This window comes from Peromyscus californicus, unplaced genomic scaffold (genome assembly GCF_007827085.1).
Source record: "Peromyscus californicus insignis strain IS unplaced genomic scaffold, ASM782708v3 Scaffold_1__1_contigs__length_55948999, whole genome shotgun sequence".
Classification (NCBI taxonomy): domain Eukaryota; kingdom Metazoa; phylum Chordata; class Mammalia; order Rodentia; family Cricetidae; genus Peromyscus; species Peromyscus californicus.
Window position 1 is genome coordinate 23,221,090 of NW_026294492.1, and position 25,326 is coordinate 23,246,415.

At 43.0% G+C, this 25,326-nt stretch overlaps 1 protein-coding gene and 1 long non-coding RNA gene across 8 annotated transcripts in view; one reads left to right on the plus strand and one right to left on the minus strand.

Moving 5' to 3' along the window:
- LOC128115493 (uncharacterized) overlaps nucleotides 1-7,078 on the minus strand; it is a 74,550-nt gene extending 67,472 nt beyond the window's left edge. For all 4 annotated transcript variants that reach the window (XR_008220180.1, XR_008220181.1, XR_008220182.1 and 1 more), the window contains exon 1: nucleotides 6,682-7,078. This is a non-coding gene — a long non-coding RNA (uncharacterized LOC128115493). The remainder of the gene's footprint in view (nucleotides 1-6,681) is intronic.
- Nucleotides 7,079-7,220: 142 nt separating this feature from the next.
- Ypel5 (yippee like 5) lies at nucleotides 7,221-21,991 on the plus strand. 4 transcript variants are annotated; one of them, XM_052746224.1, is made up of 4 exons: nucleotides 15,407-15,482; nucleotides 17,158-17,211; nucleotides 18,712-18,876; nucleotides 21,057-21,991. In XM_052746224.1, the coding sequence occupies exons 3-4, from the start codon at nucleotides 18,736-18,738 to the stop codon at nucleotides 21,279-21,281; spliced, it is 366 nt and encodes a 121-aa protein (XP_052602184.1). In that variant the 5' UTR covers nucleotides 15,407-15,482; nucleotides 17,158-17,211; nucleotides 18,712-18,735; the 3' UTR covers nucleotides 21,282-21,991. The 4 variants fall into 4 exon arrangements, with proteins under 4 accessions (XP_052602182.1, XP_052602183.1, XP_052602185.1 ...); XM_052746222.1 differs by lacking the exons at nucleotides 15,407-15,482; nucleotides 17,158-17,211 and adding an exon at nucleotides 7,221-7,339; XM_052746223.1 differs by lacking the exons at nucleotides 15,407-15,482; nucleotides 17,158-17,211 and adding an exon at nucleotides 8,191-8,304.
- The last annotated feature ends 3,335 nt before the right edge of the window (nucleotides 21,992-25,326 follow it).

The following is a 25,326-nucleotide window of genomic DNA, read 5'->3' on the forward strand; positions in this document are numbered from 1 at the left end:
GTTCAGAGACTGGCTGGCGCAGAACTCAGATCATGCAGCCTCAAGTACACCAAGCTTTGCTACCGCATCTGGCTCTAACCTTGATTTCTTTCTTTTTTGTTTTTTGAGATAGGGTTTCTCTGTGTAGGCCTAGCTGTCCTGTAACTCTCTGTAGACCACGCTGGTCTCAAACTCTGGAGACCTGCCTGTGCCTTGAGAGTTCCGGGATTAAAGGCGTGCACCACCACTGCCCAGCTATCTAATCCTGATTTCTGAAGGTCAGATAAACAACTTAGTTTCAGCTTGGTGGTGTACAACTATAGCATTGGTGACTGCCCCCCCCCCCCCTTAAGCCTAGAGTAGTATAGTAGCTTAGTTTAAAACAATGCCTCCTACAATTTTTATTTAGCAGATTCCAACAACTCAGATGATAAATACTTGCAGCAATTTAAGAAGTTAAAAGTATTGGTAGGGCAGGTAGGAGGCAAGGGCAGGGGTAGGGGTTGGCTTATAACCCACTAACACACAGGAGGGAAGTGACAGTCACGGCCTAAAGAAATGTCTCTGCTGTTGAAAAGAGATATGGGCTCCATTTAGGACTGAGTTTCAAGATTTAGAGAGTTCTCTGTATCCATCAGTATCCTCCATCACAGTCTCTCTGGCTTTGGAAAAGAACAGAGATTACCATCTGAGACTGATGGAAGTACCAAGAAAATAAGTGATAAGGACAGAAATGTTAAGGAAGAGAATTGAGGCAGTTCATTTCCTTTGGATCTAATGGAACTCTAAATGATGAGGAGGGACTATTTGCAGAGGGAGGCAGGTGGGGGGGGACACACATTAGAATACTGGAAGTGTGAGGAGGCAAGGGAAAGGTGTTCTTTTCTTTATAGGAGCAGTTCCAGCAAGGATCCTCCAAAACAAGGCAAGGGAACTCGGAGCAATGGAGAAGCCAATGGAAGCACCATCCGTAGGGTCAAAAAGTCTGACCCAGAGTTAGAAGTTATTAAACGGATCACCTACTTCGGTAGATGACTGTAACAACTTGGGCAGGAAGTATTGTTAGTGACCAGAAAAAAGACCAGGGTATGTTGGTGTATATTAATATGCTCTTGTTTCTGGTTTTTCTTTTTCTTTTTTTTTTCTTTTTCTTTTTTTCCAGAGCTGAGGACCGAACCCAGGGCCTTGTGCTTGCTAGGCAAGCGCTCTACCACTGAGCTAAATCCCCAACCCCTTGTTTCTGGTTTTTAACTTATCACAGTTTCTGATTTTAGACTCTCAAAGAATGTCGTATTTAACACATCAATAATGAAGCTTTTATATGGCAATGCAAAGCTGGTTTAATGCTGAGATGAGCAAAAGAGAACAGGTGGAAGAAGTAGCCTGGGACTCCCTATGTAGACCAGGCTAGCCTTGAACTCAGAGATTCCCCCTGCCTCTGCCTCCCTTTTAATCCCTCCTGAGATTAAAAGTAGGCACAACCTGCCGGGCGGCAGTAGTGGCACACGCCTTTAATCCCAGCACTCGGGAGGCAGAGTCAGGCGGATCTCTGTGAGTTCAAGGCCAGCCTGGTCTACAGAGCAAGAGCCAGGAAAGGCACCAATACTATACAGAGAAACCCTGTCTTGGAAAAACAAACAAAGAAACAAACAAAAAAGTAGGCACAACCACACCTAGCCATTCCTTATTCTATATTAGAAAAAAAAAAACCCTACAAATTCCTGAAATTGATTGATAGAAATATTCATGTATTCAAGAATAAACAAACAAGGACTTAAGAAGAAACAAAATGCAAAATGACTGGAAAGCAGGTGGTAAGATCGTCATTATTTACAGATAAAAATTTTTCTATCAAGAAAATTCAGGCAAATGGACATTAACTTTCCTAATAAAAACATAAATATGGGAAGTCATTTCTAGTACACTCTGTATTACAATTTGATAGGAGGTGCCACAACATATACCACAGATTATGTGGCTTCAGAAAATATTAAATTTTCAATAGTTATAGAAGAAAAAGTACAAGATCAAGATATCAGCAGGGAAGATTCTTCTGAGGTATCTCTCCCAGGTTGGAAGATATATGCCCTATCCTGTATCCAGTCTGGTAGATAGATGCCCTATCCTGTATCCAGTCTGGTAGATAGATGCCCTATCCTGTAACTAGGCTGGTAGATAGATGGCCTATTCTGTAACCAGTCTTGCAAACAGATATCCTATCCTGTTACCAGACTTGTAGGCTGGTAGATAGATACCCTATCTTGTATCTAGGCTGGTAGATAGATAGATGCTCTATCCTGTGTCCAGGCTTGTAGATAGATGCCCTATCCTGTAACTAGGCTGGTAGATGGATGCCCTATCCTGGATCCAGGCTTGCAGGCTGGTAGATAGATACCCTATTTTGTATCCAGGCTGGTAGATAGATGCCCTATCCTATATCCAGGCTTGTAGATAGATGCCCTATCCTGTTACCAGGCTTGTAGGTTGGTAGATGGATAACCTATCTTGTGAACAGGTTGGTAGATAGATGCTCTATCCGTATCCAGGCTAGTAGATAAATGTCCTAGCCTGTATCCAGGCTAGTAGATAGATGCCCTATCCTGTATCCAGGCTAGTAGATAGATGTCCTATCTTGTATCCAGGCTGGTAGATAGATGCCTTATCCTGTAACCAGGCTTGTAAATAGATACCCTATCCTGTATCCAGGCTGGTAGACTTGTTTTCTATCTGCATCTACCCGATATGTAAAAGTGGGTTCAAATCTCTTCTTATAAGGGCTTCAGTCAGACTGGATTAGACTCCATCCTCATGTCCTCATTTAAATTTAATCACCTTGTAAAAAGCCATACTTCCAATTAGTCACATTCTGGGCTACTCAGAGTTCTGATTTCAAAATATCAATTTGAAAGACTGTCACAACTCATGACAAAACATCCTCAAAAAAAAACATATAAACTTCAAGATGAAAGCAGGGCATGATGTCACACAAATGGAATCTCAGCAATTGAGAAGTAGAAACAGGAGGTCCTGAAATTGAAGGCCAGCCTAGGCTACATAAGACTCTGTCTCTAAAATAAATAAATACTTGAATAAGTTGAGATATATACTATGTTCTTGGTGGAAGAATTTTACTGTTATAAAATTGCAACAAAAACCTGGCTGGCATCATGGCATGTAGCTGTAATCTCAGCACCAGAGAGGTAGAGGCAAGAGGATCAGGAGTTCAAGGTCACTCCCAGATACACAGCAATTTTGAGGACACCCTGAGCTACAAGAGATTTATCTTAAAAAAATAAACTATGGGGTTGGAGATTTAGCTCAGTGGTAGACCGCTTGCCTAGCAAGCACAAGGCCCTGGGTTCAGTCCTCAGCTCTGAAAAATAAAATAAAATAAAATAAAATAAAATAAAATAAAATAAAATAAACTATAATAATAAAGGTTCAAATAAATATCAATTTATTCTAAGCTACTGCAGCCAAATTCCATGGGATATAGTTCGGTCCTCTTTCCCTCCCCCTTTCATTTTGTTACATTATATTTAATTGTATTTTATTAGAATTAAAGTATGGATTTATTTTAGGCTATCCTTTCTCAGCCCATGTACCTTAAGGCTAAGCTCAACCAAACTAGGCAAATGCTCTACCCCTGAGCTATTCCTCCAGCCCACTCCCCACCCCCAAGAAGACAGTTTCTCTTCTGTCCTTAAAGATCCAGCTCCATGGGCTGTGGTGGAAGGAGGGGGTGGGGAAACAGCAACAGGTCTAACCCGTGTAGGGTTTCCATTCTTTCAGACTTCGTCATGCGGATGCACAGACGTCGTGCTGGGAATGGCACAGCTCCGGCAGAAATCTGGCTTCACACCGATCTTGGGAAGCATGTGGAAGACACTTGCTTCTGAAATGTCTCGGACAGCTGCGGCCATGGCAGTCTCAAATAGCCAGCTTCTTAACGGTCTTTACTCTGGGCCCATACCAGGAGCAGTTCATGAAGTGAAGAGACTGCTTGCAGTCTTTTCTGGAACAGCCACTGTTCTCTTTTTATCATCTTGGAAGCCGGGGCCTGGGAGACCTGTGCATCCATCTGTGCCGACAATGAACTGTCCCTTCCGTTCCGTCTGGTCCCACTTCCCCGGTACTCAAAATAGGCATGACACACCATCCAGATCAACCTTTAGAGATAGGATTTTTCCATCTTCCTTAAAGTTTATAAAGACTGTATTTCATAACTGTATCAAGTGAGCTGGGTCAGGGTAAGTACTGTGGTTAGTTAATTCATCATTGATAAAATAAGGATGAAAACAGTACTTACCTTACTATTATCAAAATTAGATTTAGTGATTTAAAAACTCAGACACTTTAATCCTAGCACTCTGCAGGCAGAGGCAGGTGGATCTCTATGAGTTTCAGGATAGTCAGAGCTACATAGGGGCAGTGGTGGCACACCCATTTAATCCCAGCACTTGGGAGGCAGAGCCAGGCAGATCTCTGTGAGTTCTCTCTACAGAGTGAGATCCAAATCATGGCACCAATGAAAGGATGATAATCGGAGCTGGCTGTGGTACTGGTTACTGTGTGGAAAGATCACGGTCATGACAGAACCCAGTGTTAGTTTTTAGAGCTTTATTAGGAGGGAAAGTGGGGAGGAGAAAGAGGAGAGCCAAGCCTGGAGAGAGAGAAAGATGGTGGTGGTGGGGGGGGGGAGCAGAGCAGGGAACAGAGAGAGTGTGGGGTCTGCATCCGGCTTTTGAAGACACGTACATAGTCTCCAGTGCCCCCTGACGACATAAGACGCAAGACCCTGAGCTGCACATGTACATAAGTGAGGGCAGGATCCTAACAGAGACCCCATCTAAAGAAGATGGGGGAGGGCAGGAGACTCTCCATTATTTCACCTTTTACCTAGTTCTTAAAGTTGCTCTTTCCTGTGACTTAGGCACTGTACTTCTTTTTCAAATTATGATACTGAGAAACATGTGCTGTTTTATCAATAATAACCTACATGTTCATCAGTAAGAAAAACTCAATAATAGATGTTAATGGCATGCCAGAATATTATAGAGACAAAAGTAAATTTGTAGATAAAAATACATTTGATATCAAAGAATGATCAGGGATGGAAAGATGGCTCAATAGTTAAGAATACTTGATGCTCTTGCAGAGGACATGAGTTCCAAGGTTACTAACATCCATGTTGAATGGCTTACAACTGCCTGTGACTCCAGTTCCCGAGGATCTGATACCTTCCCTGGCCTCCTCCAGCACCCAGACCGACATGCATATATGAAGATACAAATCCATATAAATAATAAAATTAAAAGAGACTGATCATGGCTGCTAAATTAAGTTGAAAAAGTATGCTATGTTCCCTCCCATATCCATTTTGAAATTGTCAGCAGAAAACAGAAGAAGCCTCTTAGGAAATGAGGCATCACGCTGGGGTGGTGGCACAAGTCTGTGATCCCAGCTACTCAGGAACAGCAGCAGTAAGGTGGAAACAAGTTACCAGGAAGGGCAATATAACTGGATGTGTCTCAATCTAGCATTTCAAAAAGGGCAGGGCGATGTAACTTAGTGTCAAAGTACTTGCCTAGTGTGTGAGGACCTGGACTTGTTTCCAAACACTGGGGGGCAGGGATGAGGCAGTGTACTTTCTTGTGATAAATGTGCACCTTGATTTAAGACAGAGTTTCACTGTAGCACAGTTTCTGATCCTCTTGCTTCAGTTTTCCAGAGTGCCAAGATTACAACCATGTAATGTGCAGTGTGCACAGCTCTCAATGTAAGTTTTGTATGAAAGCAAAATAAAAATAAAAGAATTATGGGAACTCCCAATACATTTAAGTGGTTTTTTTTTCTCCTGCAAAATTCTCATTTATCCAAGGATAGTCCTTCATTGTTGATGTTTAGAGCAACTTTGTTTTTGAGACACTGTGTAGCCTTGGCTGTCCTGGAACTCACTATATAAACCAGGCTGGCTTCAAATTTACAGAGATCCCCTTGCCTCTGCCTCCTTGTGAGCAGGGGTTAAAGGTATGTTCTACAAAGAAGGCCAGAGTAACTTTTTTTTTAAGTGAATGAAATACTGGAGGATTTAGGATTAAGGAGTTAAGTATTAGGGTTTTCTTCAGGACACCTATTCCATTATGCAAACTAAATTCAAACGCTAGCGTGTGTGTACATATATATATTTATATATATAATATACTATTATACTAGTTAGTTTGAAATTTTATATATATATACACACTAGCGCTTTATGTAATATATATTTGCATATATATTACATATTTTTATAAATTTTTTTGGAGAAACAGACATGACCAAATATTTTTGTTATCTTCACAGTCAGTCAAGAGATTTATTACCTGGGAAAGCCAATGGAATGGCAAAAATCTGTCAATTTGAACACTAGTGAGGGCAAAGATCCTTTTCAACAGATCTCGAGATTCACAAGACATCATCTCCACATCGAAGACCGACATTTTTGAGCATTACTTCCATGGCCAAGAGAAAAGTTATGGGGTTGTAAATAAAATCGAGCACGTTGAAAAAAAAAATTCCTAGTCCATGAATTCCTGCATACTGAGACTCAAGAGTTGGGGATTTGTTCGTAAAAGGTAACTCTGTGTAAGGTAAAGGGAAGTGGCCTGAAGAAATAATAAAACGAGCATTTCAACGTAGGGTGCATTTTAACCTAAATACCTGTTTTTGCCTAGAAAACAGCCTGTTGTTTTCGCGTCTTCCAGGCTTCCTTGGCTATCAGGAAGCTAAGGCCCCAGCCGCCACCTGGCGACGCCCGCCGATGACTGGCACCGAGTCCCAGCTGCGGCAATTAGGCAGGCGGAGGTGTCGCCTTTAAGAAGCTGACTCACGTGGATGCTGTGTTGTGTGCGCTCAGCTGGGAAGGGGGGGTGTGCCCTCAGCCTCACCTCATTGGCCACCTTGCCCGAGGAGGCAGAGCTAGCCTCCTTGATTGGCTGTAAGAATGCAAAGCGTCGAATTAGGGGCGGGGCGAGCAGCGAGGAGCCCGCCCATCCTCTGCGGTTTCGGGGCGGGGTGGGCGGCCGAGTGTAGGGGAGCCGGAGTGGGGGAGGGTGAGCCAGGGAAGGGGCGGGGCGCGGCGGAAGGGGCAGAGTGCCAGGGAAAAGGGGCGGAGCCTAGGCATGAAGGGTGCTGCGGGCCAACCGGGAGAGCCGCCTGGAGGGAGGGCGGGGCCACGCCGGGTGATTGACGCCGAGGCCCGACAGGGGAGAGGCGGGGCCAAGGCCTGACTAAACCTGAAGACTTTGGAGGCCGAGGGGCTTCGACCCAGCTGAGGAGCCAAAGAGCTGCTGGCAGCGCCGATCTCCCCAGCGCGCAGGTGAGTACGGCGGCCGGCGCCGGGCTCGGAGCCGGCGGGGACTCGGGAGCCCTCGGGCCGGCCGCTTCGAAGCCCTCGGGGAGCGGCCCGGGGCGGGGGCCCCAGGCAGGAAGTGCCTCTTTCCCCCCCCCCCCGCCTCGGCACTCGTCCGGGGTCCCGGCTCGGCCCACCAGGGCCCCAGAGGACCGTAGTTCCGCGGGCCGGGCCGTCGCTCTTTGTGAGGCTGCGGCGGGCCGCCGCCGTCGGCCCGCCCCCGCCGCGCAGCCGAGCGCCCCGCGAGCCGCCCGCAACAGCCGCGACCCCCTTCGGGTCCCCCCCCCCCGCCCCAACTACCCGCCTCCCCGCCACCCTCGGTGACCGACGCCGCGGCCGTCCGCCGGTCCACGGACAGCTCGCCCCGGGTTGACACCCCTCCCCACTTTCCTACGCCCGCCCCGCCCCGCCCCCCCCCCACGGCTGCCGTCCCCGCCGCCGCCGCCGCAGCGTCGGGGGCGCGCCCGGGCACCGCTCCGGGTCGGCCCGCGGGCCCGCGCGCCAGGGCCGCGCTCGCACCCAGCCGGCGGCTGCGGAGGCCGGACTCACACGCCCCGGTGCCTGGGCGGTGGGCCGTGCCCGCCTAGGTGCCAGCCTCCCTGCCGTACTGCCCCCCGGTCTCTTCGGACCCTGGGCTTCTTGGGGGGCGGGGGGGGGCGCTGCTGGGGAGCCCGCGCCCGCCCAGCTGTTCCGCCTGTGTTTGTTGTGCCGAGGAGGCCCCGCCGCCGCCGCCGCCGCCGCGCTCTCCGCCTTGCGCCGGGCGATTGGCTGGCGGCCGTCACGTGGGCGCGATCAGCTGGGCCGGCTGCGGGCAGTCGGCCTGGCGGGGACCCCCCAAAGGCTAGCTGGGGAGCCCACCTGGCGGCTCCTCCCTGCTGGCGGAGGTAGGCGTCCTCCCTGCACACCCTGTTTTATTCCACGCCGCTGTCCAGGTAGGTAGGATGACCCGAGTAGTGCCAGCCTGGCCGTGAGAAGCCGCCGTAGTACAAAGGTCTGTTTAATCCTGACACCGACTAATCTCCCTTTGGAGTGGCTGGTAAATAAGGGGAGGTGTACAGCTCATTTATTTTTAAACTTTTTTTTTTTTTCTGTTTGCAGAGCCCCGTTGGAAATCTGAGGATTTTTTTTTTTTTATTTCAGGTGTCCTTTTGACAGATGGAAAAATCTGAAAGTAAGCCCAGGCTTACCTTGGTTTGGGAAATAAGTGAACTTGCTGGTGAAGTAACAGGCATAAGAGGAGACAGTTTTGCAAGCTGCAGAGACAGGGTTGCAGCTGCATTCCAGCATAGAGAAAGACAAAGTTCTTCAGTGTTTCTAGGGTGCATATTTGTGCCAGATGTGAAGGGCCTTGATGGGTTCTTTTACTAAGAATTAATCGCATGTTATAGTGTATTAGGTAAGAAGGAGATGCCAGAAAACGTGAATTCTTCTCTCTGGACGTTCCCAATTTAGTAAAAGGTTACAGGCCAATGAAATTGAGAAACAGCACAACGCTAAATATTGGTAAGTTACGAAATGAGTGTTACAGAAAGTTCAAAGATGAGGCAGTGAGACACCAGGAGGAGGAAGTAGGAAGTACTCTGAAGAGAACTGATATTAGGCTTAGCAAATGAAAAGCCTGTGGGTTGATGTTGGCCAGATGGGCTTAAGAAAAACAGCCCTGGGGCTTTTACAAATAGCAAGAAGATGGAGCATGTGCAATTTGGCAGACGTGTGTGTGTGTGTGTGTGTGTGTGTGTGTGTGTGTGTGTGTGTAAATGCACACAACCTGGTGTGTGTAGTGGAGCACAAGGTGTTTTGTACTCTTTGGAAAGAACCAATGCACTTATTTTTCAGTAGAATCTCAGACCCCATAGTCTAGACTGGCCTTAAACTCTGCCTTGTTGTCCTTGGTGCTGGGATTCCAGGTGTGTTAATTAATGCCTGCCTTATACCCTCATCCTGCCTACTGATCAGTAGAGATATTTCCCCTTAGTTGATGTGTAGCAACCATCTTATCTCTAGGAAAGGCACAATGAAATACGTTCAATTTGTAAGGGAAACCAACTTGGATTTTTAACAGTAACTTTTCTAAGCATGCCTGATAAAATGTATGTGGCTTCTTCTAAAAGAACACCTAGTTGGAATACTGGGACTTTTCCTCAACTCTTTTGTCTTCCCTGTCCACTAAGGAGATTTAGAAACAATAAAAAGGAAAAAGGGGCAGGGAAGAGGCCCTGCAGGTAAAGGTGCTTGATGAAGGTCCAACAGCCTGACTTAGTTCAGGAACCCACATGGTTGAAAGAGAGAACTTGTTCCACAAAGCTGTCCTGATCTCCATATGCCCCACACAATTAAATAGGTCTAATAAAAATGTCTAAATTTATTAAGGACATAAGATGTACCCCAAACCCTATGAAAAAGTCTATGAGACATGAAACTACTGCTAACTGTGCATTTGTGAGATGTGAAGGTAGTCCTAAGTATATTTGTATCTAGATTATCCTTTGTTTTGTAGTGCCTTGACAGTTATATAACTATGTAAATTAACACCATTTCCCTGGTAATGCTGTGTGGTAACAAATGTGTAATTTGGGAAGTGTTAGCTAGACATGAATTTGCTATTTGGCTCCTGAGTCTAGAAAACACATAAACTATACTGTAGCTATCCAGCAAGAAGCTTTCAGTGTTGTATCACGACAGTCAAGGGGATCATGTTTGTCTTGCCAAGAAGTTTTTGGGGAGATGACCAACTCAGATTATTTGCTGACTCATGACTAGCTGCTGAGTTATGTGACTGGTCTTATTATTTTCTAATGATGACTAAGCAGTATTCTAGAAATATAGTCAGTATGGAAATTGCTTAACAAAACATAAAATAAGGCATTGTCTTAGGTGAGAAGACCAGGCATATTTACTTATTGTCAAATGAAGACCCAGTCCCACAAGCAGGCCATCATTTGACCCAGCAGAGTGACTTTTTACTGTACTGTACTGTAAGAGGATGACATGGCTTTCTTATGTCATTGAAACTTGGCTCTTGCTAACCAAGTACAAAAGTAAGAAAGTTGAGCTGGGTTGTATCATAGTGGGTGTGTGTTTTTCTAGCACACACAAGGTAAATGTGGTTTGATTTTCAGTATTACAAAAAGAAAAAAAATAGATTTTATAGATTGAACTGTTGTTTGTCCTTGTAACTTTTAAGTAGACTATTGTTACAAGTTGCTATGAAAATAGTTAATGAAACTTCAATAGCATCAAATGCTTATTACTATATTAATAATTATTCCAGCTATTAAAAAGTTTTATGGTTTTTGTTCTTTCCTTTGTTCTAGAGAGAAGAGACTGAAAACCAAATAGACAACCATGTTTTTCATGTGAATTCATTTTAGCAGAATCAAAAACAAACTACTTCTGGAAGGGGCAGGTTTTTGTAACCCTTTCATTACTAGAACCCTGTATACCAGCCTCCTTATACATACTTTATCTTCCCCCATCTGGTGCAGTGAAAAAAAAACCCTCTGCTCTGTCCAGAGGTGGTGGGAACACTGTGATGGGTATTTGTGGAAATACCACAAAGGTATAATTCCTTAACTAAGGAATAGTCTTTCTGAAGTGTGGACGTTTTCCACCAGGTCCTGTGCAAATGAAAATAGATGCCTATTGTTCGCCTTGGTATTTTTAGAGGTAGGAAATGGTGCCTCCTGAGGCTAAATCCATTTGCCAGGATAGAGACCAAACTGGATTATTAATTATAGGGAGGGCAGGTACCTATTTTAAGACCAAAGTTGAGACACTAAGAATTTGAAATCTTAGGTTTCTAGCTTTCGTCCTGTTTATAATCTACTACCTGAATACTTAACATGGCTGTAATTAACAGGAGGCGAAGCTGTTCATTGCTACTGTTTTGTATCCATTCTGAACCCTATTTTCACATCTGTGGTGGGGCAGAGTTGGAATGGGATGTGTAGTCTACTTTTACAACTTTTATTTAGCATTCACTATACAGGGCACTTTTCTCAGGATATAGTAGCTCCATTTAATTCTCATTCAGAGATATTGCTGTTGCCTTTTTACATAGGAAACAGGACAATTTGTCAAAGTTTACAAGGGTATTGCGGGTGGGGGAGCTTGAAATACAAAAATAGCACCTGGCTTTAGAGTTTAAATAATCTAGACCCTACTGTGTAAGTTCTTGGGGGTGAAGTGAGGAGGCAGCGGCTGGGTATGTATTACTGATTTGAATGATCTTCACATAGTTGATCTTCAGTATGCTCAAGTGGTTATGGAAAGCTAAGGATTTTTGTTTTTTGAGACTGGAACTCTCACTTCAATCCTCTGTGCTCAGTCTTCTGAATGCTGGGATTACAGACCTGAGCCACTGTGCCCAACTCAGAATGCCAATGATTTTAGCCAGAAAATCCATGAGGAAAATGGGAATGGAATTACAGTAATTTGTCAGCTACTCCTATTGATCTTTAGACCTGACTGCCAGCCAAGTTTCTGTTTTTCTGAGAAAGACTGCTTTCTAAGTGAAGATCTTTTTTTCTGTTCTCAGTGTGTTCTTAAGCAGGGTAGACATGTCCTGATAAGGACTGAGATGGGGATGTTTGAGTGTGGCAAGCCACCAGTCCATACAATGGCCACATAGACTCTGCTGGTAGCTAGAAAGAGGTTAAGTATAAACAGAGGAGTGTGGCTATGTTTCAGAGAAACTATCACCACTAAAATATTTGATGTTTTCTTCTTAACCTTTTTTTTTTAATAATTTATTTAACTTCATTTTATGTGCATTGGTGTGAAGGTAGCAGATCCCCTGGAACTGGAATTACAGATGTAAGCTGCCATGTGGGTACTGGGAATTGAACCCAGGTCCTCTGGGAGAACAGCCAGTGCTCTTAACCACTGAGCCATCTCTCTAGCCCTCTTCTTAACCTTTTAAAAGAATAATTTTGTTTTTAGCATGTGGGCAGTTAAATTAGAGATGATCTAGATTTGGCCAACTGACCCTGGTTTGCTGACCCCTCTGTTTTCGGGTTTTATTTTATTCTCTGTGCATAGGAGCTTTGCCTACATGTACTCTGTGCACTAGTTATATGTCTGGTGCAGGTGGAGGCCAGAAGAGGGCATCAGATACCCTGGAACTGGAGTTACAGATGTTGTGAGTCCATATATGGGTGATGGGAATCAAACCCAGGTCCCCTGGAAGAGTGGCCAATGCTCTTAACTGCTGAGTCAGAACAGACCAACAATAAGATACCACATTTCAAAAGAGCCAAACAGCCTTTTTTGATAATTGTTTTATGACCTGAAAACTAGGGATTTATACAGACCCATCATGTCCAATTTTTAAAATCATTCCTTTTTAGGGACATTGTCTCATAGGTCCTTGAAAGAAAGGTAGTTTTCTTTTTTAAACTTATAGATAAATTGTGTAATTAAAAAATTTAAGGTGGAGATCCTGAGATACAGTTACTTAACTAGAATCTCCTGTTGCGAATGGAAGTTAGAAATTCTAGGGTAAGGGTGCTCTTTGGTGGGAGAAGAAATTGAAGATAATCAGTAAAATACCTGAGTTGTCTATGAACTTCACTGTGTTTTCATCCTGGTCCCTCACTACTTCAGATAATAGCAGATGAACTGTTAAGCAACCAGGTTTGATACTTAGACTTGTTTAGGATTTCATAGCTCGGAACTATGCAAAAGTACTGCCAGAAGGGCTGTGCTTAAGTGTGACTTACAGACTAATATTGCACTGGTTTCACTTGAAATGTTGAAGTGAAAGGAGCATCATAAATATAACTTAATCCATACTCTTAGTTGGGTCCTGATTCCAGCCATACGTGGAACTTGAGCACAGAAAAGTATCAAATAATATGTTTTTTGCAATGGGACACAGTAAGAGACTAGCTGCAGACTAGTTTGTGAGAATTTTAGAAGCAAAACCAGTTTGTGGGGATGATGATACAACTTCATAGAGTTACAAGGAGTCATGGGGTACTTACCAGTAGACAAGGTTATCACATGATGAAGTATTTCTTAATAAGCTCTTTGGGATTTTTGTTTTCTTTTGATATTCTGAAGAGATGCTAAAGATGGAAGCTAGGCCTCTCACATGCCAGCAAGCACTCTACCACTGAGCCCAATAAAATTTTAGGATCAACCCTCCACCCCCATTATTCAAACCTGAGCCTCATATGCTAGGCAGAATGCTCTTTCACAGCGCCACATCTCGGGGACATTTTCCACATTCTGCCCCTTCCCTTTCATTTTTTAAGTTTTATTTTGAGACAGAACTTCACTGGACTTCTCAGGCTGATATTAAACTCCAAATACTTCTGCCTCGGCCTCTAAGGTGTTTAGTTTTTCTGTAAGAATCATCTCTAGGTAACCGTGATGGCATAGGTCTATATTCCCATCACTTGGGAGGCTGAAGCAGGAGAAATACTGTAAATTCAAGACCACCTCAACTACATACCATGACCTGTCTCAAGTTTTTCCAACAAAAGGTTTCAACATTTATAGAGAAGCAGTTTTGTAGAGCTTTTAGAAGGTAGTAGCTAAATTGTATTCCCTGTTTGTACTTTGTGGCACTAATCCAACGTAAGTGTAACATTATCTGTGAATGTGTGCTGGGTTTAAAACACACTGTGGCCTTTAACAGTCTTAGATGGAATGAGTGTATGAATACATGTGGTGAAAGGCTTTCCAAACTGACGAAAGTGGTGGTGGTATGTTTATAGTTGTTTTCTAATTTTTGGCTACTTGTTGGAAATTGCATGGGCTATATTTTTGCACCTATAAAAGTAGGGTAATATATAACTACTATAAGAATTATTACAGTTAGATGATATGTACCAAGTGCAGTGTCCCATACACTGAACATGCTTAGGTCTGAGACAGTTCACACTGTTCAGGTCCAGACAAATGTGATGACTCTCAGCCTTTTAATGTCCCCTCCTCAAGAATAAAGTGGCTTTCTTCAGACTACGGAAGTGACTACTGGGCGATTTATAAACAATAGGAGTTTATTTCTCATGGTTCGAAGAAAAAAGCCCTAGCAGAGTGGTGTCGGTAAAGACTTGTCTCCTGGTTCATTGATGCCCCTTTAGATGTGTCTTGATGGTAGGAAGGCAAGATAGCTCCATGGAGCCTCTTTAAGGGCCCCAATCCTCTAATGAGGGTCTGTCTTTATGACCCAGTTACTCCCCGGATGCCATCACATTGGTGACTGGGTTTCAGTGTACAAGTTCCTTGGGGACACAGACTTTCAGGATACAGCAGTGGGATTGAAATTGATGTCAGCCTGGTGCCAGCTCTAGTACTTCAGTACTGCTTTACATTTCCAACCTTGTAAAGCTAAGGCTTGCTGGGATCTAATGACCATGCAGAGATTTTACTTCTGTTGACAACATAACTTTTTTTTGGCAAACAAAAACTACATTTTATAGTTAAAAATACTTATGTTTATATGTAAATGGCAATCACAATCAGGAATCATGAACATAAAGTTCTTTCTAGATATTTTTAGTCTTGGTAATGAATCATATAATTGAAACCAGTAAAAATACTTGGGTAGAGTAAAAAATAGAATGAATTTGAAGCAGGAAAGAAGGCATATTAAGTCTATTTACCCTCAGTACCAAATGGTCGGTCACAGCTATTCCTGTAATACTGAGCCAAAGATAGAATGATGTAGGTAGAAGGCGTACAGTTTGTTTGGAACCATAGCGTCTTCCATAGTAGCATCTAAGGTCAATCTAGAAATAGTTATTTCATTACCGTTAAATCAAGTCTGATATTTGAAAGTTGGAAAGAAAATTACCTTTAAAACAAATCCCAGAAATTCTGGCTGAAGCGCAATGAAAAAATAAATTGGGATGGGAGAGAACAGTGAACTGCTAAACATAGTTGCTATGAGAAAATATGTTGTGTATTCCGTTACCTGATCCCCTCCCCTCAAAAGTACAGGCCCTTCTACCCAAATTTTGTTTTTAAGGGTTCTGTTTTATTTACTGAGTGTGCGTATCTCGTGTGTACAGGTTCCCTTGCAGGCCATAAGAGGATATCAGATCTAGAGCTGGAGTTGCAGGCAGTTAAACAGAACTCTGGTCCTCTGCAAGAGCAGTAAGTAAGTGCTCTTAACCACTGACCTCTCTCTCCGCCACCACCACCCGGGCCCAAATCTTATTTCTTTAAGATTTATGTGTGCTTTGGTCAGCCATGGTTATGAGTAACCATGGAGACCAGAAGAGGGTGTCAGAGCCCTTGGAGCTGGATCTACAGTCAGTTCTGAGCTTCCTGATATGGGTGCTGGGAGCTGAACCTGAGTCCTCAAGAGCACCAACTGCTCTTAGCTGCTGAGCATCTCTCCAGCCACCTAGAATTTTGTGGTTTTTGTTTTGAAGGCATGGCTTTTGTGTGTAGCCCTAGCTGTCCTGGAACTCACTCTGTAGATAAGCCTGGCCTCAAACTCATGAAGATCTGCCTGCCTTTGCCTCACAAGTGTTGGGACTAAAGGTGTGCACTACCACCACCCGGCTTAGCATTTATTTTTAATTAATCTATTTGTGATGTAAGGAGTGACTCTAGGGCCTTACACACACTACGTGAGCACTCTACCATTGAACTACATCCCCAGTCCTCTTTCCCTAAATTTTAGTTAATGTTTGAGTCAGGGTCTCTTTCTGTAGTCCAGAAACTTGCTAAATAGACCAAACTGGCCTGAAAATTGTGGTGTTTCCCTGGGCGCTCTGCCTCTTGACTGCTGAGATTACTGGGGTCCATCACCAATTCTGGCTCTTCCCCAAATTTTAAGTTTCAGTTCACCTTTTTAAAGTTAATACGAGCTTGTATAGTTTAAATGAAATTTGTGTTTTGTTCACTGCTGTATCTCTGGGCTGATGAATTCAACTTGACAGGCCTTAAGTTAGTGTTTCTCTCTCTCTCTCTCTCTCTCTCTCTCTCTCTCTCTCTCTCTCTCTCTCTCTCTCTCTCTCTGTGTGTGTGTGTGTGTGTGTGTGCGCGCGCGCGTGTGTGTGCGCGCGCGCGCGTTGAATCAAATGTGCTTAAGGACTGTAAAAGCAGCAAGCATTGCCAGGAATGAAATCAGAATTAACTACCATGGCTTAAGTCTGGTGTTGGGATTTGCATAGTGTGGCTTTTTTTTTTTTTTTTAAAGATTTATCTATTTATTGTGTATACAGTGTTCTGCCTGCATGTATGCCTACAGGCCAGAAGAGGGCACCAGATCTCATTACAGATGGTTGTGAGCCACCATGTGGTTGCTGGGAATTGAACTCAGGACCTCTGGAAGAACAGTCAGTGCTCTTAACCTCTGAGCCATCTCTCCAGCCCTAGTGTGGCTTTTGTTCCTTTAAAAATGGAAACAAAAACAGAAAACCAGTAGTCTTATTGTAGCCTTGGCTGCCCTGGAACTCCCTCTTTCTCAGGCATACCTCAAATGTGAACTGATAAATCCTGCCTCTGATGATTTTTCTTTAATATACTTGTTTTCTTTTTGTTTGTTTTTGTTTGTTTGTTTGTTTTGAGACAGGGTTTTTCTCTGTAATAGCTCTAAGTGTCCTGGATCTTGCTCTGTAGCCTAGGCTGACCTTGAACTCACAGAGATCTGCCTCCAGAGTGCTGGGATTAAAGGCGAGCGCCACCACCACCCGGCCTTAGTTTCTCTTTTTTAATTAGTATTTTTGGTTGTCGAATGGATTTCATTATGGCATTTCAAACGTGTGTCATACTTTTTCATCCATTCACCCATTTCCTTCTCCTGTGTCCACTCTTCCCTTCAGAACGACCCTTCTGATGACACCAGGATTGTCTAAGGGCTGGAAAAGTTCATAAATGTAAGAAGAAAGAGCTTCCTTATTAGTTTGTAATGAAAGTACTGCAGATATGTCTGGATTCTCCCCGTCCCCGCCCCCCCCCCCCCCACCCCCCCCACACACAGAACAACTGTATCAGCTGCTCAACACTTAACGTGTTAGTAAACATTTGAAACACAGGAAACTGATAACACCCAGAAACACTTTAAAATGAAACCTGGCGTATATTCTAGAGATTTAAAAATACTTCAGGAGAAATGAATTGCAGTGAATTTAAGGGATTGAATCTGTTGCCTTCTGTAACTCTTAAAATACTAAAGTGTGTGTTATCCTGGTTTCAGAAACTTGTTTTCAAAGCTTTGTTGGTTGAGGATTTTAGTGCTTGTATAATTTATTGGATCAGTAATCAGTAAAATTCCTTAATGCTAAGTTACATCATAGCTGGAAAGTCCTTGTTCTCCTTTTCTGTCCTGGTAGCTCTAGCCTGAAGCTGGCTAGGCCAGCACCATCCCCCCTTCCTTGGGGGAGGCAGTAGAGGGTAATGAAGAACTTTGTCTTAGAGTTTGTGGAACTGCATTCCAGCTACTATTCTGTAACAGCTGCAACCTTTGACCTGTCAACTTGTTTGGGTGAAGTGGGGGGTGGGAGTGAAACCCTCCCAGAATTGTGGATTTTAAAGTAAGGGCTCCATGGACTTTAGACTCAGACTGACTGTGAAGTTAGTGCTGTTTGCCCTGGACAGTGACCACAGACCGTCAGCTCACTTCTCCCTCTCAAGCCACAGGTCCCTCTTGTTGTTATTTTCGTTGTCTTTGTGTGTGTGTAGTGTGTGGTGCTGCGGTAGAACTCAGGGCTTCCAGTATGTCAGGCAGGTGTCCGCCAATGACCCTATATTCCCAGCCCTTTCTTCTTTGAAATTGTACTGTTATCTGTTCTTATCTGATTACCCCACCTGTACCCCATACCTCCGAGTCTTTCCTTAAATTACATACCACTTGCTCAGAATGTAGACTTACCGCTGGTGCTGTGCTAGCTTTGTTCACACTGTGTGTATGGATATTTTGCCTGCATGTAGGTCTGTGCCTTTGGAGGGCATTGAATCACCTGGAGTTACAGTCGTGATCCTTCATATGGGTGTTAGGAATCAACCCCAAGTCCTCTGCAAGAGCAGCCAGTGTTTTAAGAATATGGAGCCATCTCTTCAGCCCATCTGTGCCAGTGATAGATAGATACATATTTTGTAATGAAATTCCATTTTCCTTTTGTTTGTTCCAACAACCAACAGAGAAGTGATACCACTCCTTAGTCTCAACTAAGCATGTTTATGGGGTGTCTTGGTTATTTGTTTACTGTGTGAACTTTGAATCCCTTTGTTCAGGGTCAGATATTTCACAGAACAGGTACTAGGAAAAAAAAAAAAACCTGAGATCATAGTATATAAATAATCTATAATACCTCCCCTAATAGATGCTACCAATTTTTTTTAATAATGTGTGTCTTATCTTTTTCCATTTGTTCTAGGTTTTTAGAAGTTTAGCTCTCAAAATGGGCAGAATCTTCCTTGACCATATCGGTGGTACCCGTCTGTTTTCTTGTGCAAACTGTGATACGATCCTGACCAACCGCTCAGAACTCATCTCTACGAGGTTCACAGGCGCCACCGGTAGAGCGTTTCTTTTTAACAAGGTTGGTGGAAAAAAGCTTCATTCTTACGTATCTTCAGTGGATATATTTGACAGCAACACTAGACTATTCCCTCAAGAGTTTACAGACACCAGGAAATACCAGAATGGCGGCTGAAACCTGCAGAAGAGGCTGCCTGTTAGCTTGTCTCTAGGATTTCAGGGATACATTACTGGGACATGATTTTATTTTATTTACCTATTTATTTTTATAAAGCCTAAATAAAGAGTTAGAAGAGGCAGAATGTGGTGGCTTCTGTCTATAATCCCGGTACTTGGAAAGCCGAAGCAGGAAGATTTCCACAAATTGGAGAAATTATAGGCCAGTTGGATCAGCTTCAGCTACACAGTGAGACTGTCTCAAAACAGCAATAAAAAAGGATGGGTCTCTGTCTCTTTGAGGAATATGCAGTATAACAATGTGTTACTTTAGAGAATTTGGAAAAAGAGGCTGACATACCCATCTTCTCTCCCTTCTGTGTCCCTGACTGGCCCATTAGGGAGGTAGCCATTGCAGCTTATCTATTGGAAGCGAATCTAGCTAACTTCTCTTGCTGTATAATTAATGGTTGCCAGTCAGCTTTCTGATTATCATTTGGCTTCTTTGGATCTACCAAAAGGAAAAGCATTTACAGATTTGCAAATGTGTGTCTAGTCTGCTTGACTTTGAAATTTTGGACCTGTTTTGAGATGAGTTGATGTGATTGTGCACTCTGGAGCCTAGCAAAGTTGAATTTCCAAATCTTTAAGACTAAGAAACAGATCTAGTCTTGTCTCAAGTGAATGCTTTTAGAAGATCAGATTAACTTTTCATTAGAGATTGTTGCTCTGTTCCATGAGTAAAGAAGCTTCTCTCAGAATCAATAGTGTGTTTACAGGATGAGGTGACATTGTGACAGGCCAGCTGCCTGTTAACTGTAAACAGTCTTCAATCTTGCTCATTCATTTACTTAAATAGTCTGAGTTTTTATGTTAGTGTCAAGGCTAAGTAGTTGGAATTAAGACTGTATAACCTTTAAAGCCAAAATTATTTGCTATTGATCTGTTAGAGGAAAGTAAAGCTTAGAGGATTGTTGGGTATTTAGAATGGTTGGAAATTCTCCATATTATTTTAGAATCCAATTCTTGTGTTCATTATCTTTGCACTTCCTTAAACTAATGTGTTGCATTGTATAGCTTGTGGTAGCTTAGCCTAGCCCAACATGTTTGTATATATAGAGTATGTTTTCAGAAACAAAAATGACACTTTATGGAACACTGATGGTATTGTGACAGGTTCTTTGATTATCTTACATTCATCACTACAGAGTGAATTAACAATTGAACCCAAACATATATTTTGTAGCTTCAATTCCAGACCTTTTTCTTCACAACAACCAGAAATATAACTACCATATATAAATGGCGAGACTTGGACTTGTCTAGTACTATATAAAGACTACATTAGATTGGGGGCTGAAAAGATGGCTCAGCAGTTAACGAGTTGCTCTTGCAGGAGACCCAAGTTTGGTTCCTAGCAGTCACATGCAGGCTCACACCCATCTGTAATTCTAGTTCTAGGGTATGCAATGCCTTCTGACCTCCACAGGCACCACACACACATGTGCATACATGTGGGCAAAGCACTCATCCATAAAAAAATAACTCTTAAAAAATTCCCAAATTAGATACCCAGTACAGTGCAATTACCAGATGTTTACCTGTCTCAGCAACGTATTTTTTGTTTTTTACTTATTAATTTTTTTTTTTTAGTGTGTGTATCAGGGGTAGGGTTTGAGACAAGAATCTCCTATAGCTCAGGCTGGCCTGAAACTGACCTGAAACTGGGTGAGGCTGGCCTTGAACCCCTTCTTTCCTACTTCTGCCTCCCAAACACTATGATTACAGGCCTAGTAGCACAGACCTAGCTATCCCAGCATCTCTTCAAACCAGCTCTAGGTGGCTATCATGAGTGTAACTACACTTGCTCGGTGGTTGGTTGTTTTGAGGCAGGGTCTCACTGTGTGGTGAGGCTGGTCTCACCTCAAACTCATGATCCTCCTGCCTCGGCCTCTCCACACTGGGATCATGGGCATGCACAGCTCTGTAATACTTAATTGCACATACATTTCCTATTGTCACAATTGTCACTAACTTACATGACTTTACAAGCGTTTTTGTGTGTGTACATGTATTGTTTTTTAGGTAGTTAACTTGCAGTACAGTGAAGTTCAAGATCGGGTCATGCTCACTGGCCGCCACATGGTTCGAGATGTGAGCTGCAAAAACTGCAATAGCAAACTGGGCTGGATCTATGAGTTTGCTACTGAAGACAGCCAGCGTTATAAGGAAGGCCGTGTGATCCTGGAACGTGCACTAGTTCGAGAGAGTGAAGGCTTTGAGGAGCATGTACCATCTGATAACTCTTGAAGAAGAAAGATAAATCCATCTTTTCCCAGGTCTCCTTCACTGAAAACAAAAATCTACTTACATACACTGTCACCTTAGCATCAGAGTCGGATTCATGAACTGCGGAACAAGAGGGTGTGAGAATCTTGAGATAGAATCTTTCTTTCTCTCTCTTTTTTTTTTTTTTTTTTAATTTTGTATTTCCCATCCAACAGCAGTTTGTAGAGAGAATATTTTGCAGATGCCGTTAATTTTTTCCCTGTGTTTACATCTTGAGGCAGAAGAGTCTGCAGCTACATGGTGGGCTATATGAGGGGAAAAAATTGGGGCTCCTAGAGTGAAAAGGAGTGTTTTGTGTACATTTTGAGTAGAGAATATGTCAAGAGCATGGTTTTTAAACTTATTTGGGCTTCATTTTAAACTTTCTTTTAAACCCAGTTATTTCACTTAATTTGCTAGCTTCAAGAAGAGATCCGAATCTGTGCCTGGCGCTGGAGGCTCAGTGTTAGCATGGCTTGTGCTGGCCAGTGTGCCATATTCTTGTTGGAGAGGAACTGTAGCACCAGAACCCATTCTTCCTTGTCAGTCTTGACCCACAGATGTCACCTTCCCTAGCTCCTTGTCACCATGTACTTGGTGTTGATTGGAAGCTTTCTGAAATGGGGCAGAACTGCTTGGCTGTCTTTCCCATGTAACTTAAGCATAGTAATATAAATAAAGTGATAGTTGGATGTTTTGGTCCTGTGTTACTTCTAAAAATACTGTGTAAAAGAGCAGAGGTTTGATAAGTGAATTTCTTAGTAGGTAAAGTGTTTTCTTCTCAATCTTAAGCTGCATTGACTATGTATAAGGTATTTGTGTAAATGGAAGCATACTGTTTAAACCCACAGTATTGCATTTAGAAAACAGTTGAGCAGAATGTCAGTGTGCATCCTTGCATAAACCATTAATCTGCATCTGTTCTAAAAGAAGGGAAGAAAATGAAGCAGCTTATCTAAAAATACTGCTTCACAGTGTTTCAGCCTTCCCCCTTCGAGTTGATTTTGACAAGTCTGTAGTACCTAATAGTTTCATCAAAAGATGGGATCTCTCCTTAGCATCGGTTTTTCACATCTTCCCTTAGAAGTTCAGCTATTGCATTTGAGCTGCACTTGATGCCCTCTGTTGGAAAGGGGTCAGATTTGACTCAGCCCCAAATGTATGACATTACAAAGTATTAGAATATGCTTCTTCATCTCAGCCACGTCTGGGCAAACTGGTACTTGCTTTTGGTGAAATAAAGGACAGTGAAATCGGCTAGTTATACAAATGAACAAATGGATGTTTGTATGCTCAGCTTCCAGGTCTAATGAAGGATTTTTGCCTGAGTTGAATAAGTGAAATCTTTCTGTCATTGATATTAAAAGTGATTTCTGAGTGCACTAAAGCTTCTCCTGGTTGGCTTTGCACTCTTGGTTAGTGGCATGGTTGTTGATTGAGTAGGGATAATATCATACTCCATTTTCAGTGAGTGAACACAACTCTGTCTTCAACTTGAACGAAACCTTCAAGACTTCAGAATAGTATTTATTTTCACGGATTTCCACACTGGCCTGTGATATGCGGACTCCTAGTCGCATGCCTCACCTGCAGCACCGAGTGCATTGCTGTCAAAATAAAGTGTATTTTGTTGTGTGTTGGTGCAGAACTGCTGCTTATTTTTCATTGATCTATTTGGTGACCATCTTTGTCGTTTTTAATCTCTAAATACATCATTTTTATTTGTTTGTTTTGAGATGCCATCTCACTATGTAGCCCTGACTGACCTGTAACTTACTTGCTACTTAATAGCAGGCTGGCCTTGAACTCACTACTGAGATATTAGATGTGCACCACCACACCCAGTTACCTCTGTGCTTTTGAACAGCTATTCCTTGCTTTGCTTGACAGTTATAAAGTGATAGTTAACTCTTTTTTTATGACTGAAAACACCAATTTTACCATCATTAACTTAGGAGATCATTTTGCCATAGATGCAACTGACTTAGTAAATATGAAAATTTAGTTAATAATTATAAGTAAATGTCACACTGTTAGGATACTCAGTTGTCTGGCAGGTTAAGCAACAAGCCATTTGTTACCTTCATTTAAATAACTTGCATTTTTCTGGACTAAGGTGTGGCTCCATGGCAGAGCACTTGCTCAGTGTGCTGGAGACCTGAATGTGATCCCTATCACTGCAAAAACAAAAATTCCATTTTGAGGATGTTTTAAAAATTAGAGGAGGGTCTGGAGAAAGTACTGCTCTTCCAGAAGACCTGGGCTTAGTTTTGAGCACCCAAATCGGGCTGCCCAAACTGCCTGTAACTCGGCTGCAGTGGAGATCCAACACCTCTGGTTTCTAAAGTCTCTTGCGGTTACAAGCTCCTTCCCCACTACTCCCCCAACACATACACATAATGAAAAATCTTTTTAAAAAATCTGGTAATTTTTAATTGAAGGATCTAGTCTAATTGGATTATTTGCAAAAAATCAAATGGGAACATTAGTTACCAGAAATAAATGGGTATGGTAGTTCGTACCTGTAATACCAACACTTTGAAGGCCGAGCTACAAGTGAGAGGCCTTCCTAGGTTGAAGACAATTCCAAGCCAGTATGAGCTACTTCTCAAATAAGACTCTTGTCTTCACAAAACAAGGATGATTCTGTTCTGGGGCAGGGAAGTTAACTGATCAAATATATTTGGATGTCAATACATGAGGGGGGTATTAACCTTTTTCTCTTGGAAGACTTTGGGATTCTTAGTTTTAGGTGACATCCTTTAAATACATTTTAAACGTTTATTAAATTTTTAACTGTTCATATATGTTGTGAATAGCATGTGAAAGGTCAGACAAGCCACAGGCGTTCTCACCATACAAAACATCTGATCTAGGGAAAATGTGACTTGGGAATAGAGTGAGACCAAGCTGAAACTTTCCCTTAGTACTGATTTGGAAAATGCCTATTATAGGAATAGAGGAAAGAAGTAGAAGTCAGGATTGGGTATGGGGGCTCATGCCTGTAATTCCAGCACTTGGGAGGCCGAGGCAGCAGGATTGCTGTAAGTTTGAACCAACCTGGGCTATAAGGTGAGACCCTGTCTCAGAAAGAAAGTGTGCATCACACCTCGGGGGGTGGGGTGGGGTTGTATGGCTCTGACAAAAACCATGTGTGTGCATAAGTGCAGGCATGGGCCTGCCACACAGTTGTGTGGAGGTCAGAGGACCGTGCTTTATTTAAGCAGTATCCCTGTCAATGCTGCCTCACTGTGCACTCGCAGCTAGACTCGGTCTGCACCACCTGTCTCACGGTAGGAGTGCTGGAATTAGTGTGGTACCATTCCCAGCTTTTTACATGGGTTCCAAGAATTGAACTTGGGCCATCAGGTTTATACAACTAGCAGTTTTAACTGCTGAGCCCAGCCTTGGTATGGCGCGCGCGCGCGCGCGCACACACACACACACACACACGCACACTGGTTTTTCAAGACAGGATTTCTCTGTGTAGCTTCGGAGTCTGTCCTAGAACTTACTTTGTAGATCAGGCTGGCCTCAAACTCAGAGATTTGCCTGCCTCTGCCTCCCGAATGCTGGAATTAAAGGCGTGTGCCATCACCACCTGGCTAATGACTTCTGTATTTTAAAATACACTTCTCAAATTCAAAGTTATATAGTAAGGCAAGAAATAACGCACCAAGATTTTGTTGAGGGTTATGATCCTGTACATCACTTGACACAGTCAAACTTTAAATTCACCTGCTACATGACCACCTAGGAAGCCTGTTAAATATGTAAGATAAGTCCTTTCTTTCTCTAGTCCTGAATGGCATTTTTTTTTTCAGCCAGACTTTCTCAAAGTAGCATGTCTGCTGATGTTAGTATATGAAGATCATGGCTTATTAAGGTATTGTTTGGATATAAAATGTCCATCACAGGCTCTTGTATGTGAGCTCTTTGCCCCCACCTGATGGTACTGTTTGGGGAGGTTGTGAAACCTCGGGGACATGGGGCATCATTGGCTGATGCAGGCCACTGGGTACAGGCC